The sequence below is a fragment of the Balaenoptera physalus genome, assembly GCF_965194825.1.
Source record: "Balaenoptera physalus genome assembly, chromosome: 1".
NCBI lineage: Eukaryota > Metazoa > Chordata > Mammalia > Artiodactyla > Balaenopteridae > Balaenoptera > Balaenoptera physalus.
In genome coordinates, this window is record NC_138882.1 from 17,459,532 (window position 1) to 17,478,432 (window position 18,901).

The following is an 18,901-nucleotide window of genomic DNA, read 5'->3' on the forward strand; positions in this document are numbered from 1 at the left end:
TAATATTTAAATATTATGTTGCCATAGGTATTCTTTATATTTAAATACTATATTTATATCACCACCCTAGGGGAGAGATTTGTGTTATTGATACTGCTCCTTTAAAAGTTTATGAGTTTTAAATTTCTTCTGTGAATTCTACTCTAAGTATGAAATACTTTATGTATTGAATAGTTATAGCAATGTTTATATGAAAATCTCAATGAAACCTGTTTTCATCCATAAATGAAGTCTAATTCCTATTTCAAGTTGTTGTCATTTTATGAACATCTCTTCAACCAAAATTCTACTCGAATAAAACATCTTGATAGATGAGTAGACTATGTTTTGAAATCCCTCTATTGGTATTAATGAGCTATATATTAGATTTATCTGGAAATTTGGATTGTTAATACATATAGAGAAAACACCTTTTATTTCTCATATTGAAGGTAATAAAGAGAGACTTTTTATTTGCCAAATTTATTCTAAAACATATTATTCCGTATTAAAAGGGAAAAACAATTCAGCATTTTATGACCCTTTTTAATGAATTGGACAGTTGACCTGATTTTTTTTTAGAAGAGCTAAAATTATTTAATATTTATTTTTTCCAGTTTTATTGAGATATAATTGACATATTGCACTGTATAAGTTTAAGGTGTCCAGCACAATGATTTCACTTATATATATCATGAAATGTGTATATATTTATTATTAATTCATTATATTAAGTCAGTATTCATTATTAATTATACTACAAATTTAAAATATATCTCATCCTATTTCAAATATAATTAACACAAATAATTTGTATATTTCCAGTTGTGTGGTTTTTCAAAATGCTTTTTCTTAAAAAAAATGCTACGCCTTTTCTGCCAGGCCACCCAGAGAGGAAGGCGCCTCGGGGCACCGTCGGCCTTGCGGGTGGGGCGGCAGCGCCTGCGGGCCTGTCGCCGGGCTCTTTGACGGGGTGGGGGGGATTCCCTGCGGTGTTAGATCCTCTTCTTTTTTTCTGCCGGGAACCCGGCTTCGAGCCAGAGCGCATGGGTCCCCCTCGGGCCTCTCCTCTCTGTGGGTCCCGCGGCCGGGGCCTCCATCCCGGTGCCCTCCGTCCAGTGCCGGGCACAGCGGAGCGGTCGGCGCGGCCTCAGCCTCAAGGTCATGTCAGGAGGCCCCCTTCCTCTCCCCCGCCCCAGGTGACGCAGCCTCGAGCTTTCCAACGCGCCTCCTGCTCTGTCGCATTTTAGCACAGTTTACCTACTAACAATGAGTTCTGGTCCCGACGCAGTGGAGCATTGTCGGCATTCGTTCCCGGATCTTCCTTTGTAAATATGCTCTGGAGACGTGGCATTGAAGTTGGAGAAGAATCCGTACAGTATAGGAGGCCCTTAGGCTGTTAAATGCCGGCTATACCCTTAGATGCTTCGGGTCACAGAGATGTGTATTTCTGGATACAATACAGAAGAAACCAGCCAAGAGCTGGGAGACTGGAAGAACTTTTGCCTCTTCAAAAGCAAAGGTACAACAGAGCCTATGAGTTGAAGATGAATGAACGTCGTTGTGATAAATGTTTTCCAAAAACTTGTCATAGAGGATGGCTGTGAAAAAACCACCAGGAGGACAGCTGCACACGTAACAAGCATATAAGTACCTGCAGATGAATGTTCAAGTCCTTAGCAGTGGTGTTTACAACTTCTTCATTGCCTCAAAGGTGTGGCATACAACATTTTGGAAGGGAAAACGAAGAATTGGTCAAGAAGACATGAATTAAAGCAAATGACGAAAATTAATATTTTATTTAACATTGATCATCTCACAATAAATGATATAGAAAAATATAAGTTCAAATGATTTTAATTGCTGGGCAATAAAGTCTGTTTTCTTTAAAATAAAAAAAAGAAAATGCTACAACTGGTTAATGAGAACTAAGTCATCTGACAATGAGACTAGAAATGAACTGGTTTTAATTCAGCCCTCAAAACATTAAATTTACTATTTTCTATATTATAATAATGATTAAAATATTAAAATCTAATAAAATATGTAATTTTTGAGCAGGTGTACTTTTATGATAACATGAAAATTTTTTGTTTGTTGATTAGTTTAGTAGATTAAATCAACTTCCTTTGTTCATATTTTCTCTTCTAATTCTTTCATCAACTCTTTTCAAACTTCTATGCCTAGGTGTCCTTGCTTGTCGAATTAAGTTTTGTAGACCAGAGGGAATTGCCTCTGGAATTAAGAGAATTCCTTTCCCTTAATTAGCCCATAGTGGATTTTTTCCCCTCCTATTCTTTTTTATATACCCCATTTAAATAACTGCTCTATTTTGAGCATTACAAAGCTCTTAATCCTTGCTTCTCCTTTTGCAAGTATTTTATTTTATTTTATTTTTTAATAAATTTATTTATTTATTTTTATTTTTGGCTGCATTGGGTGTTCGTTGCTGCGGGGCTTTCTCTAGTTGCGGCGAGCAGGGGCTACTCTTTGTTGCGGTGCGGGGGCTTCTCATTGTGGTGGCTTCTCTTGTTGCGGAGCACGGGCTCCAGGCGCGTGGGCTTCAGTAGTTGTGGCTCGCGGGCTTAGTTGCTCCATGGCATGTGGTATCTTCCCGGATCAGGACTCGAACCCGTGTCCCCCGCATTGGCGGGCGGATTCTTAACCACGGCACCACCAGCGAAGCCCGCAAATATTTTAGGTAGACCTTTTCAGCAGAGATCCTGGAGTGAATCCCAGTACCGACTCCTGTATCACGTTTAGGCGTGTCTGCCCTCCCAGTGTTGTTAATGATTGGAATGAGACAGGCTGCTCATAGCCCAAGATCTTTATTAATGCAGCTTGTGATTTCTTCAGCATGTTCTACAGTTCTGCTGTAAGAACAACAAAAAATAATTGGCATGTTTCATATTCTGTGTAGCATATATGATGAAACAGATAATTGATTTTTCGGAGAGATTCTTTGGTCATTTATTACCTCAGTAGTTAAGAAACAGTAGCATCTTCTGGGGCTTCCCTGGTGGTGCAGTGGTTGGGAGTCCGCCTGCCAATGCAGGGGACACAGGTTTGATCCCTGGTCCAGGAAGATCCCACATGCTGTGGAGCAACTAAGCCTGTGCGCAGCAACTACCGAGCCTGTGCTCTAGAGCCTGCGAGCCACAACTACTGAGCCCACGTGCCACAGCTACTGAGGCCCGGGGGCCTAGACCCCGTGCTCTGCAACAGGAGAAGCCACTGCGGTGGGAGGCCCACGCACCAGAAGGAGGAGTAGCCCCCGCTCACCGCAACTAGAGAAAGCCCGCACGCAGCAACGAAGACCCAACGCAGCCAAAAATAAATAAATAAGTTTATTAAAAAAAAGAAAGAAAGAAACAAGAGCATCTTCGAGTCACTCTTAAGATAGAAGTAAACTACAACGGAAAGAGTGAATGTGTTGAAGAATCCTGTATTTATTTTCGAGTTCATAAGTAAGAAAAGAAACCTCTTCCAATAAAAAGATGGAAAATGTCAGACATGTTTGGTATCAAAGGATCACAGGCATCCAATTTAGCAACATAGTTTTAGAGAGAGGAATGTGGTAATGGGCTCTCCTTCCTCCATCCCCAGTGTTTATTAACCTTGGTCATGCTATGATCAAGTCCACCCTCTGGGAAGGGGCCGCACAGAGCCCCAGTGATGTTACAGTTTGGCAATAGTATCTGTGAGGAAAGTTTAAAGTAACTGAGGATAATATTCCACAGAGATGTTAAGAAAGCTAAGACTGCTGAAGCTTGACCTGTTCTGATAGGAGTCAGTATAAGCACCCTATGAAGAGCATTCTTCCAATTTTCAAGGCCAATGAGCTCCATACTTCTAACACCCCACATGTGGGTTCCAAGCTTTTACCTCTCAGCCTGTACTCATACCGGTCCCCTACTTTTGCATCTTCCTTCTCAATTTTCATTTCGGCCTAATGAAGTCTGACCCATTTGTTAAAACTCAGATCAGATATTGTCCCCAGTGCTTTCTGTTCCCATACTCTTTTGTTTTTTCTTTATCAGAAAGCTTTGCTTCCCCGCCCTGCTACACCCCCTGCTTTATATTGGTGTAGTTATTTGTCTTTTTCCCTCATTAGATTTTCAGGGTCTTAGGGTGAGGCTTCTGCTTATTCACCTTTTTAATACCCACAGTGTCTAAACACAATGTTACTGAACATAGTTATTTAAGACATATGTGGTGGATTGAATTAACTATGAATTAAGTCCCCTAGTGATTATTAGACACCTACTATTTGCTTATCTGATACAGGCCCAGAACTGAGTATCCATTTCCTTATCATAAGGAGCTGCCTCTAGGGGAAGCTGGCATCTCCCTTGGGCTCCCCTGCTCTCTTCTTCTCCCCCATCCACTCCCTCTTCAGCTCAGGGAGGGGGCTTGCTACTCCTTGGGGGGACCCATCCTATGCAGGGCCACATTGCATGAGGTCTACCTCGCTCCAGAGTTTCTCTTGGCCTCTCCTCTGACTAGTAGTCAGGTGCTGGCCTGGAGTTGCTCTCAGTGGGGAGAATCCTTAGCCGTCCCACCTTTTCCTTTTTTGGCCAGTGGTTAAAGAGGAAGGCTCTTCTCCCCGGAGGAGCATCTGTCTCATCTCTTATCACACCTTTGACTTTTGCTGGCTGTTAAGACTCAGGGCAAAACGGGGAGCAGTCCCCACGTTGGAAAGGGGTGGATTACACAAAGTCTGTTTTAAATTTGGGGGCAAACTCACTCCAGTTTGCTCTTTTTCCTGCCTCTAGCCTAGGCGAAAAGACTTATTTGCATGCTTTGCATAACTCATTGGAGAATTTATTGTGATCTGGAGTAAAATTCCTAACTTGTAACAAGGTACCCTTTATCCTGCTTTGTGCTTAATACATATATTTCACTAGAAGCCCTTTAACAGAGAGAGGGCTGTTCTAGGACATGTTTGAAACCTGAACAGGCATCTGAGACTTGTTCCGTAGCTGTGTAGCGCGATATCTACGAATCGTTATCTCCATGTCCAGTTTGAAATGATTTACCTAAGTCAGAATTCACTGTGGCTTGCATAACTACCCTATTGGGCAATCAATATATAATATATATGGAGAAAAATGTTTAGCAATTTATGAAGATCGGTAATATATTTCTATGCGTAGTTTCCATGGGCAATCTCATCTTCACTATAAAGCTGTTCATGATCTCCTTTGCTTCCTTCATAAAGAACTCAATTTTCTAGTTATGTTGAACCCCTTTCCATTTCTTCAGCATCCCTTTTTATGCTCTAACTCACCTCCATATCTTTGTATATGTTGTTTCTTCTGTCTAAAATAGTCTTCACCAGCTTCTTAACCTGACTAACTCTACATGTCTTAGTATGCAGCTCTGACATACATGGTCTGGGAAGACAGCTTTTCCATGCCCCGCCCCCCAACTCCCTGCCAATAACCACCCCCATATGCATATACATGTGCATGTTACAAGCACATATGCGTATATAAATAAACCTTCCTCTGTGTCCTAATTGCCTCTTGTGCATGTATTTATCACAAAACCAACACATTCTACTGTGTTGTCTCATTCTCCACCCCCTGTTATAAGGTGAATTCCTTTTAGGTATACTGCATCTTCCAGCATTAAATCCCAGTGTTTTTCAAAGTGTTTAGTATATAAAAGCATTTCATTTAATGTTTGTTTAATGAGTAAATATTAAGACAGTAGAGAAATCAGTGTGGGTTGGAGTAGGACGATTAGGAAGCTGGGTGTTCAGCCAGATTTTGAAAGATAAGTAGTGCTTGGATCAGTATTTCAGGAAGACAAACATGGACAAAGGCAGAGCTGGGATAGAAAGACAGGAATGAAGGAAACAGAGAAAGAATGAAGGAAGGGAAGGAGGGAGGGAGGGAGGGAGGAAGGAGAATGGCATCAAAAGACGTCAGGTAAGGAGTGGTTGGAGATTGAACAGACCAAGTGCATTCTAAGAAGCCTGGCTGCTGGGCTGAACAATATAGGTTTGAATCAATAGGTAACAGGGTTCCATAATTGGAGATTTGAATTATCTGGCAGTGAAACAAATAGGTTGGAGGAAAACCTAGAATTATGAGTGACAGTAGTAGGACTATAAACAAAAAGGAGGGGGGGATGAAAGTTAATAAAGAAAACAAAGATAAGTGTAATTTGTTAGTCTTCTTATTTGGAAAATAATATTAAGTATATTAATACTCAAAGAATAAAGACTTTTTAAAATATATTTGCAGTGGACTTATTTTCCCTGAAGCTAATTGATTAATTTTAATTTTTGCTTCCTGAGACCCCTACCAATTCTTCTCTAACTCTGCAGACATTCAAGTACTGACTTGTTTGTATATATCACTGTATCTCCACATTGAATTTAAGAATTTCTGCCAGATCTGTACCTCTGATGAGATTTTTTTAAATTAACAGGCAAACCCATATCATCTTCTTCTTTAATGTGATGTTCAGTTCACTGAAAAGTATGCACTGCAAGCATAAAGCACATCTGAATATATATTTAAAACTGGTAGGGCTTCCCTGGTGGCGCAGTGGTTGAGAATCTGCCTGCCAATGCAGGGGACACGGGTTCGAGCCCTGGTTTGGGAAGATCCCACATGCCGCGGAGCGACTAGGCCCGTGAGCCACAATTGCTGAGCCTGCGCATCTGGAGCCTGTGCTCCGCAACAAGAGAGGCCGCGATAGTGAGAGGCCCGCGCACTGCGATGAAGAGTGGCCCCCACTTGCCACAACTAGAGAAAGCCCTCGCACAGAAATGAAGACTCAACACAGCCATAAATAAATAAATTAATAAATTAATTAATTAATTAAAAAACAACTGGTAAAGATACCATTTTAAAAGTAAAATTGACCATTATCTAAACTTTTGATTGTAAACTCAATTGATTTCTAGGGTTTTCCTAGCTGTTTATACTTTTATAGAGCAAATTCTATTTGAGAATTAAATAATTTCTTCTGAATTTGAAGACAAATTTTAAAATATTATTTATAAAACATCTAAATATTTTTCAATGTATATACATATATACACATACATGTGTGCCCTTAAGAATATGCATTACATGTTACCTTAATGCAACATTATGGCTCAATGAAATTAACATTAATTCACGTGCAGGGAAATACCTAGTCTTTCCGCCTTGTCTTCTCAGACATCCAGTCCCTTGAGAAAGCAAATTTTGTTCAGACACAAAAGAAAAATGTACTATTAAAATGCAATTCAGAAGTGATAAAAAGTGTAAGTACAGCAGCCAGCTCACAGCACCTCCTCTGTATACTCAGGGACATTGGGACCACATTAATTTTTCATATGTGTGATGTCCATCCCATGTGCAAATTAACACTGGAAGGGCCGTAATCTGTCTTACATGAGAGCTCTTTTCTCAAGAGCATATATAATACATGCCTGTGTAATTTGGTATAATTCAAAGCTCTGTGTTCTGTTTATCTTTTATCTTAAATTGGCTTAGAGAATATTTTCTTAGGAAAAATATTTAAAAGGAGTTCCTTAATAATCATTAAAAAGAAATTGTAGAGAGGTGTGAAAATTGATGAAATAACACCACATTTCCTAAGCTTATTATTTTTTAAACAAATTTATGAATATAATGGCAAAATTTTTTTCAATTGAACTGAGATTTTTGAAAAGGCCACTTCTTTGTCTTAATTAAATGAGATGATATATGTGAAAATATCAGCATATGCTCAATAAATCTGTTGAACCTCAACTTTATTGTTTCAAAGTCTGAATTTCAAAATATTTTTCTTGGCGGAATATTTAATTTAGCTGTATATATTTATTTCCCAGAGCTTGCTGTTTCCCTCTAAATGTTTCTTGTATTTAAAACAGGATCTAGCTCTAATTTCATTGACACCATGTCTCCGTTGATTATATTAATTAGAATTTTCTGACGTTTGCTCCTGTTTCCTATATTACATGTTTCCTCTAGGTTATCTTTTATGTTTAGATATATGTCTTTCTTTCATGTTGGTAGTTTCCCCAATTGGTAATCTATTCTTAAATTCATATTAAAAAGGAGACTCTAAAAATCGGTTTAAAAAGTTTATTTGTGTGTGAGAATGGCTTTCTGACTGATAGACTTTGTTGCACTGTGATATGACCTTTTAGTTAAGAGATCTCCAAATGTTGATATTTGAAGTTGTTTCTCTGGGCGCTCTCAGTATCTTTTGAGATGATACAATTACTCTTCTGAAATCTGTTAATCCGGCTCCCAGGTTACTTCGAGATGAGCAAGGGAAGATTTCAATGAGTAGTCTTTGAATTAAAATTCATATATTCCATTTGGTGCCTCACTCTGGCCTTCTGTGGTTCCTGCTTTCCCTGAGACCAGAGCTCTCCGGTATAAAGTTTTCTGAGAATACACTATTGTTTTGGATACATGGACTAAGAGAGGAATCTGGGTATTTAATTATTCATGGCATAGGTTTTTCACCTGTCTTCAGCCTTATTCTTCACTCTCACCCACTGCAGTAACTTCTAGAGTCTTCCAGGATTCTGCAGGACTAATGGCTTCATTTCTCTTTGGCCTCTCCCTCTTCTGGAACTTAGATTTCAGTTTTTAAATTTTCTCTCTGCTTTCCACCTGCCAAAATGTTAGCATTTTCATCTTCTATTTCTTCTCTTTTGTCCTCTTTCTTGTGAGTTTACAAATTTTTTTATTCCTTTACTTTATTTCAGAAAGTTTTGGTGAGGGATTAAACAATTCATCAGGTTACACTAAAGACACATCACAATCTTAGTTGTCCTGTGAGAGTTTAAAATTTTCATTTTTTATGTTGATCAAAATAACATTAAAAGTAATAATGATGATGATGATGATGATGATGATGGTGATGGTGGTGGTGGTGATGATGATAATGATGGTGGTGATGATGATGATGGTGCTGATGGTGGTGGTGGTGATCATGATGATGGTGATGGTGATGATGATGATGATGGTGATGATGATGATGATGATGGTGGTGATGATGTTGATGATGATTATGATGGTGATGATGGTGGTGATGATGATGATGATGGTGATGATGGTAATGGTGGTGGTGGTGGTGGTGATGATGATGACAGTGATGGTGGTGATGATGATGATGATGATGATAATGGTAATGGTGTTGGTGGTGGTGGTGGTGATGATGATGATGATGGTGGTGATGGTAATGGTGGTGGTGGTGGTGGTGGTGATGATGATGATGATTATGATGGTGATGATGATGGTGGTGATGATGATGGTGGTGATGATGATGATGATATGATAATGAGAGCTACAACAATAAGCTCCTTCTACTTTAGCACCCCCATTATTTATTGAACACTTACTGTTTTCAGCCTCCATGTAAAGTTTTGTATATATTAAGCTGTTCATTCTTTCCAATTTCCCTATAATTAAAATCTTGTACAGGTCAAGCAACTTGCATGAGGGAACACAGGTAGCAAGGCAAAGCTAAGATGTGAATATAGGTCTGACTAACTCAAAAGGGTCATTATCTATAACCTGTACCAAACTGTCTTTATTTTTTGGGTAAATTAAGATTTGAAGAAGCTCATTTCAATAAGAGTTGCCTGTGCTAGCCATCCTTTTCATCTGGAGACTACCATCTTAAAGTTAAGGGCGTTTTTACTTACGTGATGTTTTAAATTATTTGGCATAATTAATTAATAAATTTATTATTTAACATTTTCTATATTTAGAAAATATTTGAGGCTTACAAAAATTCTGTGAAGTTTTAGTACCTCCACTTGCAGAATAAGTAATGAAGATTCATAGAAGTTAGTAACAGAGATAGTCAGTGGCAGAGATTGAAGTGAAAACCTGGTATTCTGATTCCAAGCCATGTATTATTTTCACTGTAATTTACTACTTCTTATTTTTTTAATCAAATGTCTCTAGAAATAAAATTAAGACTATTACCTAAATGTTCTTTCAGGTTTTTGCCATTTTCTTCCTACCATAAAAATAAAAAGTACATCCCGACAATGCATTTATCAAGCAAGTATGGTCCTGACGCTTATGGAAGTCAACATTTCCGAGATGAAAATCCTAAGAAATGGATCTGTGACAAGGTGAGTTGATGCAACATTAAAAAGAAAATAGTGTTTCTTTTAAAAGGCTGAAAATATACACTGATTATAGCAAATATAAATATAATCATTACGACTAACACCTTCATGGTTATAAAATTATTTATAGCTATTTTATGTGAAGATAGTGCTGCTTACTACGTCAGTAAGAGATTTAAGTTTTTTGTGTTTTTTTTTTTTTTTTTGATGTTGTGTTCTTGTGTTTTATGGTTCAGCTACCCTGTGATCAAATGGCATGGATCATTAGCTTTGGCAAAGCCAATTAGGGTCAGAGTCTGAATCTGTGGAATAGAGTTAAGCTAACTCTCAGGCATGGAGATCAGTGCTTTCCTGCTTCCTCTCAATCTCTGTGTGTATGTAGATAGGTAGGTAGATAGGTAGGTAGGAAGGAAGGAAGGATGGAAGGAAGGGAGAAAAGAAAGAAAGGAAGGAAGGGAGGGAGGGAGGGAGATATATGTGATATCCCATCTCTATATATGATATAGAAAAGAAAAAAGCAAATAAATATTTATTTTCTGATTCCAGAATTATAGTTGCTACCACTTAAATAAAAATTTCTAGATTGCGAAAACACTCACATGTCTTACACTATAGGAGGTAAAGAGGAAAGTTCTTACTATGTGTTTAACCTATTGTCTAGCAGTTAGAAACTCAAACTTATTAATACTAAAATTATACAGATAAAATGAAGTAGGCAGTGATTTTCTGGAAGAGGGTTAGGGCTCTTGAGTTCCATATACTACCAGGCCTATTTCTATTAATCGTTTGTCAATGAGGATTTATTCATTTACACACAATCTCCTACCAAAAGGATTTAAGGCACCTTATCAAATGGCAAATACAGCACAAGTCATATTCTAGAAATTTAAATAAGGGGAAACGATCTTAGATGAGAAGAGTGGCTGTGCACACGAAATAAAGGGGAACTGTGAGTATGGTGGGAAGTGACTTAGGAATTGCAGCCTGTGGGTGGCAAAGACGGAGAGAACACAAGTTGCAGAGGCGTCCTCACTATTCAAGAGGAAAAGACACATTAGACCCTTAAGGGAAACAGGATCTTTCTCTACCAAATTCTAAGAAAATTTCTTTTTTTAAGGACATTTTAAATATAGGAATGTCAAAGGGAACTCTTGCTGGGGAGTAACTTGGATTCTTTGGAAAGTGCCTTTTTCTTTTACCGCTACTAAGTCTTTTTTTATTTTTTTTAAATGGTCTTCTAAAACACTAAATAGTAATTCCATGGCATAAGAAATACAAGGAGTAGTTCAATCTGGTCCACTGATTGACAAACCTAAAAGTTCATAACAATATTATTTCATAAAAATCCATGGTAAGACTATTCTAGGCATTTGTTTTTACCTAATATGCAACCATTCAGAATATAGGTTTAATATGATTTTTAAACTAATTAATTTTGTATTTTGAATGTACATAATGTGATCTACCTCTCATTTTTCTATTTGACGTAAAGTTTTGTGTTTTTTGTTTTTTGGTTTTTTTTGCTGTTATGCCCTCACCATCCTATTTAATTCAAGGAAATTCTCATTTCTTTAAAATTTAAATGACTTACCTACCTTAGGACATTAAGCTACTTCAGAGTAAGAAAAATCCTTGCACAAATGTTTCTTTCCTAAAATAATACGGTACTTTTTGGTTTTATGCAACAGGTTCATTCATATATTTTGACATATTCCAAGACTATGCATTTATCTAACTGAAGTAAGCAACTTGCAGAAATTCTTGGATACTCACTAAAAAAAATGTTTATTTTGTTCTTTTTGAGGAATCATTGTGTGCCTCTGTATACCTTTAGAAAGTACACATACTTGAAAAGTTAATGACAAATAATTGTTCTTGCAGACCCTGAAACCTAAGACAGAAAGTGTAGGGATTCTTTATGTCTTAATAAATCATTAATCCACTTGCACAAAACCATGTAGAAAAATATTAAATACAAATTTAAATTTCTCCCTCCCCTCCTCATTTCCTTCTTCCCCTTCTTCTGATCTCTTAGAATAACCATATTAGATGAATAAATTTTTCCTCTGTTGCCAATAGATTCTACGAAGTATAAGGGTAGTCATTCTATTGTTTACATGAAAATATTTTATGTTTTGATTTGCTGAAAGCGATTTGGGTGAGACTTGTGCCCAATAAAGTACTAAAAGCAGGCTTATTTTTCTTTATTTTATATAAAACTTTGTTTCTTGACCTTGGAGATGTGAGACCATAAGTTATTCATATTAGTAGATGAAGAATAGTTTTAGTGAGTTGTTGAGTTCAAAATGTTGGAGAAGGAAAAGACTGGTGTAGTTTTATGCTTCTATTGGAAGATGGACTATTGACAAATATTTAAATGCACATAAGATTTAGTTCAATGCAGTAGATTCACTTCAGCCAAGAAACAGCTCAATTAAATACATTTGGTTCCTGATCTCCACCCTTTCCATCATGTTTTAAGATTGTCTGCCTGAAGAATTTTCTTTCTCTTCTGTCATCTTTAAGCATGGAGGTTATCATTTCCAGACGATTTGCTACACAACTGGGATAAAGGGTATCAGTTGAGAGAAAAATCATATGTTTTCTTTCTCTAATCATATTCACATTACATCAATTAATAATCAAATAGTATTTAATATTTTTGTATTATTTTTAATGCTATTAATATGAAGAACACTATACAAAGACATCACAAAGTCAGCAGATTGCAAGCAAATAATATTACTTTTTCCCAAAATTATTAAAATCAATAATGAAAAATTATATATATATATCATTTTTTTAAACATCTTTATTGGAATATAATTGCTTTACAATGGTGTGTTAGTTTCTGCTGTATAACAAAGTGAATCAGCTATACGTATACGTATATCCCCATAACTCCTCCCTCTTGTGTCTCCCTCCCACCCTTCCTATCCCACCCCTCTAGGTGGTCACAAAGCACTGAGCTGATCTCCCTGTGCTATGCGGCTGCTTCCCACTAGCTATCTATTTTACATTTGGTAGTGTATATATGTCCATGCCACTCTCTCACTTCTTCCCAGCTTACCCTTCTCCCTCCCATGTCCTCAAGTCCATTCTCTATGTCTGCGTCTTTATTCCTGTCCTGCTCCTAGGTTCTTCAGAACCAATTTTTTTTTTTTTTTTTTTTTTAGATTCCATATGTATGTGTTAGCATATGGTATTTATTTTTCTCTTTCTGGCTTGCTTCACTCTGTATGACAGTCTCTAGGTCCATCCACCTCACTACAAATAACTCAATTTCGTTTCCTCTTAAGGCTGTGTAATATTCCATTGTATATGTGTGCCACATCTTCTTTATTAATTCATCTGTCGATGGACACTTAGGTTGCTTCCATGTCCTGGCTATTGTAAATAGAGCTGCATTGAATACTGTGGTGCATGACTCTTTTTGAATTATGGTTTTCTCAGGGTATATGCCCAGTAGTGGGATTGCTGGGTCATATGGTAGTTCTATTTTTAGTTTTTTAAGGAACCTCCATACTGTTCTCCATAGTGGCTGTATCAATTTACATTCCCACCAACAGTGCAAGAGGGTTCCCTTTTCTCCACACCATCTCCAGCATTTATTGTTTGTAGATTTTTTGATGATGGCCATTCTGACTGGTGTGAGGTGGTACCTCATTGTAGTTTTGATTTGCATTTCTCTAATGATTAGTGATGTTGAGCATCCTTTCAACTGTTTGTTGGCAATCTGTATATCTTCTTTGGGGAAATATCTATATAGGTCTTCTGCCATTTTTGGATTGGGTTGTTTGTTTTTTTGATATTGAGCTGCATGAGCTGCTTGTGTATTTTGGAGATTAATCCTTTGTCAGTTGCTTCATTTGCAAATATTTTCTCCCATTCTGAGAGTTGTCTTTTTGTCTTGTTTATGGTTTCCTTTGCTGTGCAAAAGCTTTTAAGTTTCATTAGGTCCCATTTGTTCATTTATGTTTTTATTTCCATTTCTCTAGGAGGTGGATCAAAAAGGATCTTGCTGTGATATATGTCATAGAGTGTTCTGCCTATGTTTTCCTCTAAGAGTTTTATAGTGTCTGGCCTTACATTTAGGTCTTTAATCCATTTTGAGTTTATTTTTGTGTGTGTTGTTAGGGAGTGTTCTAATTTCATTCCTTTACATGTAGCTGTCCAGTTTTCCCAGCACCACTTATAGAAGAGACTGTCTTTTCTCTTTTCTCCATTGTATATCCTTGCCTCCTTTGTCATATATTAGTTGACAATAGGTGCGTGGGTTTATCTCTGGGCTTTCTATCCTGTTCCATTGATCTATATTTCTGTTTTTGTGCCAGTACCATACTGTCTTGATTGCTGTAGCTTTGTAGTATAGGCTGAATTCCGGGAGCCTGATTCCTCCAGTTCCGTTTTTCTTTCTCCAGATTGCTTGGGCTATTCGTGGTCTTCTATGTTTCCATACAAATTGTGATATTTTTTGTTCTAGTTCTGTGAAAAATGCCAGTGGTAGTTTGATAGGGATTGCATTGAATCTGTAGATTGCTTTGGGTAGTATAGTCATTTTCACAATGTTGATTCTTCCAATCCAAGAACATGTGTTTGTATCATCTTTAATTTCTTTCATCAGTGTCTTATAATTTTCTGCATACAGTCTTTTGTCTCCTTAGGTAGGTTTATTCCTAGGTATTTTATTCTTTTTGTTGCAATGGTAAATGGGAGTGTTTCCTTTATTTCTCTTTCAGATTTTTCATCCTTAATGTATAGGACTGCAAGAGATTTCTGTGCATTAATTTTGTATCCTACTACTTTACCAAATTCATTGATTAGCTTTAGTAGTTTTCTGGTAGCATCTTTAGGATTCTCTATGTATAGTATCATGTCATCTGCAAACAGTGACAGCTTTACTTCTTCTTTTCCAATTTGGATTCATTTTATTTCTTTTTCTTCTGTGATTGCTGTGGCTAAAACTTCCAAAGCTATGTTGAATAATAGTGGTGAGAATGGACAGCCTTGTCTTGTTTCTGATCTTAGATGAAATGGTTTCAGTTTTTCACCATTGTGAATGATGTTGGCTGTGGGTTTGTCATATATGGCCTTTATTATGTTGAGTTAAGTTACCTCTATGCCTAGTTTCTGGAGGGTTTTTATCATAAATGGGTGTTGAATTTTGTCAAAAGCTTTTTCTGCATCTATTGAGATGATCATATGGTTTTTCTCCTTCAAATTGTTAATATGGTGTATCACATTGACTGATTTGCATATATTGAAGAATCCTTGCATTCCTGGGATAAACCCCACTTGATCATGGTGTATGATCCTTTTAATGTGCTGCTGGATTCTGTTTGCTAGTATTTTGGTGAGGATTTTTGCGTCTATGTTCATCAGTGATATTGGTCTGTAGTTTTATTTATTTGTGACATCTTTGTCTGGTTTTGCTATCAGGGTGATGGTGGCCTTGTAGAATGAGTTTGGGAGTGTTCCTCCCTCTGCTATATTTTGGAGGAGTTTGAGAAGGATAGGTGTTAGCTCTTCTCTAAATGTTTGATAGAATTTGCCTGTGAAACCATCTGGTCCTGGGCTTTTGTTTGTTGGAAGATTTTTAATCACAGTTTCAATTTCATTACTTGTGATTGGTCTGTTCATATTTTCTATTTCTTCCTTGTTCAATCTCAGAAGGTTGTGCTTTTCTAAGAATTTGTCCATTTCTTCCAGGTTGTCCATTTTATTGGCATATAGTTGCTTGTAGTAATCTCTCATGATCCTTTGTATTTCTGCAGTGTCAGTTGTTACTTCTCCTTTTGCATTTCGTATTCTATTGATTTGAGTCTTCTCCCTTTTTTTCTAGATGAGTCTGGCTAATGGTTTATCAATTTTGTGTATCTTCTCAAAGAACCAGGTTTTAGTTTTATTGATGTTTGCTGTCATTTCCTTCATTTCTATTTCATTTATTTCTGATCTGATCTTTATGATTTCTTTCCTTCTGCTAACTTTGGGGTTTTTTTGTTCTTCTTTCTCTAATTGCTTTAGGTATAAGGTTAAGTTTTTTATGTGAGATGTTTCTTGTTTCTTGAGGTAGGATTGTATTGCTATAAACTTCCCTCTTAGAACTGCTTTTGCTGCATCCCATAGGTTTTGGGTTGTCGTGTTTTCATTGTCATTTATTTCTAGGTATTTTTTGATTTCCTCTTTGATTTCTTCAGTGATCTCTTGGTTATTAAGTAGTGTATTGTTTAGCCTCCATGTGTTTGTATTTTTTACAGATTTTTTCCTGTAATTGATATCTAGTCTCATAGCACTGTTGTTGGAAAAGATACTTGATATGATTTCAATTTTCTTAAATTTACCAAGGCTTGCTTTGTGACCCAAGATATGATCTATCCTGGAGAATGTTCCATGAGCACTTGAGAAGAAAGTGTATTCTGTTGTTTTTGGATGGAATATCATATAAATATCAATTAAGTCCATCTTGTTTAATGTATCTTTTAAGGCTTGTGTTTCCTTATTTATTTTCATTTTGGATGATCTGTCCATTGGTGAAAGTGGGGTGTTAAACTCCCCTACTATGATTGTGTTACTGTCGATTTCCCCTTTTATGGCTGTTAGCATTTGCCTTATGTATTGAGGTGATCCTATGTTGGGTGCATAAATATTTACAATTGTTATATCTTCTTGGATTGATCCCTTGATCATTATGTAGTATCCTTCTTTGTCTCTTGTAATTATATATCATTTTGTGAAAGTATGGAAATCAATGACGCATTAATGTACATATCATATAACTTCCTCATATTTCTTTTATTTAATTGTAAAATGCCCCAAGTTAAATTGTTAGAATGTAGGTCTGTGTCTTAAATGGTCAAACTTTAAGTTCAGGTAAATACTTTGGATTTATAAATTCTTTGTTGTGCTGATCTCAATGTTTTAAATACAAATGAAATTAAATAAGGAGACTCTATCAGTCACCATTAATTTCATCTATCTGGCTAGGTCTAAGTTGGACAAGAAAAAATTCCGTATACGAAAAACATTCTTTTGATTGTCAAAACATTCACATATGTTCATATTTACTGAAGCAGAAATAATAGTCTGAGGCCTTTATCTGAATTAGAATGAGTTTCATGTGCATTTTAGACAACTGATTGTAATAGAACCATTTCATGTTTTTCCTTACTTGCAAAATTCAAGCAGAGACTTTTAAGATGGTTCGTGTTGACAGAGCCTCTCCTCATCCGCCTTATTATAGGTGAATTACAACAGTAGAGCAGCCCTTTTTTGTTATTTTCACGTGCATTTTGGTCCTAAACAGAATTTTATAAGCTACAAAGCATAAAAATATCTAGTACTCCATTGAATTAATTTAGAAAACCTAAGCATATTGCACAGAACATAAAGTTGACCTTTACCGTCTATGGCTTTTGGAATGGAGTGGGATGTGGAACACATCATAGATTTAATGTGGCACATCGCTGTCTGCAGAAACTTGGGTGGGACTGTGACTGCTTGCCCATGGCACCCGGTGATTGAATCTGCTGTCACCAGCATCCTGATAATAATGAACATCCAGCTTAACGACCGTGATTATGATTATCATAATTGATGTGCAAGAGCAGTGTGTGGGCATCATTACGGCTGAACTGTATAGCAGAGAAACATGCCTCAGTTATGGATAATTTTACTTTTATGCATTGATTGGGATAAAATATGCCTTTCACTTTAAACAGACCAGCTTCATATAATTTTAAGAATCTTTCTGTACATGTTGATGGATGATTATGTGCTGGCTGAAAAGAGCCCCCAACAGTTGTTTGTTTTGTGTTGTTTCGTTTCATTAGTAAATGTAAACAATTAAATAATTAGGTGTAATTGAGGGAAAATATTTTGCTTATGAGGATGGCCTTCAATAATCAAATATTCAGTTTAAGTGCTTTTTCTGTCTCTCTCACAATATATCTGGGACTGAAGTTCTTCAGTTTTCCCCTCTGATTACCCTTGTATCGGTCTTCTGGAGGTCAGTAGCCTTCAGGAAAAGTATATGCTTATAGAATGTTTTATTATAAAGTATGTTGCATTTGTATGTGTATACGTTTATGCATATAGTCTAGTTTATTATGCATTTAAGAAAATAGGACAGAGCCAAATATTGTGTTATACTATTTATTAAAAAATAATGTTTAACCTATAGAATAGTTTGGATGTATAATGTTAAGATGTATAAATTTACATTACCTTAGCCTTTTAATCAATGTTTTGTTTCAGATAAGTTTGTTACATTGTGTGGTAATTTTCAATTACAGTTTTAAAAACGGGTTCACAAGAGTTTATTATTTGAATTTTAATTTGTGAATAAAAATAATATGTGCAGTGATGTATCCAAGATTTTCAATAGATCAGAACTGACCATATTAGTGTATAATTATTAACCTAAGGGCTCAATTCGCATTTAAGTCTAAAGCATTACATTTGAGTGAGGAGCAAACATAATGGAACACAGTTTTATAAGAAGCATGGTAACCTATTTTTATTTTTATTTATTTATTTATTTTTTCACACACACACACTGTATTTTATTTTTACAAGAGATAAATAGACTGACACCAAGCATTGTACATGGATGACCACAACAAAAGCAACAATGATTGCAATTACCAAACATGAAACACACTCATACTATGTCATAATATTGACATTCAGTCCAGTAATCCTCCACTGTAACAGCGCCTTTACTTTGCAGTGAAAATTGATTTGTATATTCTTTGCCTCTGAGTCCTTGTTGGATTTTTTTTTTAAATTCAGACAGAAAGTCACAAAAATTATACTCAT

The 18,901-nt window shown here is 36.4% G+C and overlaps 1 protein-coding gene across 3 annotated transcripts in view; it reads left to right on the forward strand.

The window, feature by feature from the left end:
- SPATA17 (spermatogenesis associated 17) overlaps positions 1 to 18,901 on the forward strand; it is a 193,913-nt gene that overhangs the window by 132,417 nt on the left and 42,595 nt on the right. For all 3 annotated transcript variants that reach the window (XM_082427491.1, XM_082427492.1, XM_082427493.1), the window contains one exon: positions 9,952 to 10,087. In XM_082427491.1, coding sequence (XP_082283617.1) covers positions 9,952 to 10,087 — 136 coding nt within the window. The remainder of the gene's footprint in view (positions 1 to 9,951; positions 10,088 to 18,901) is intronic.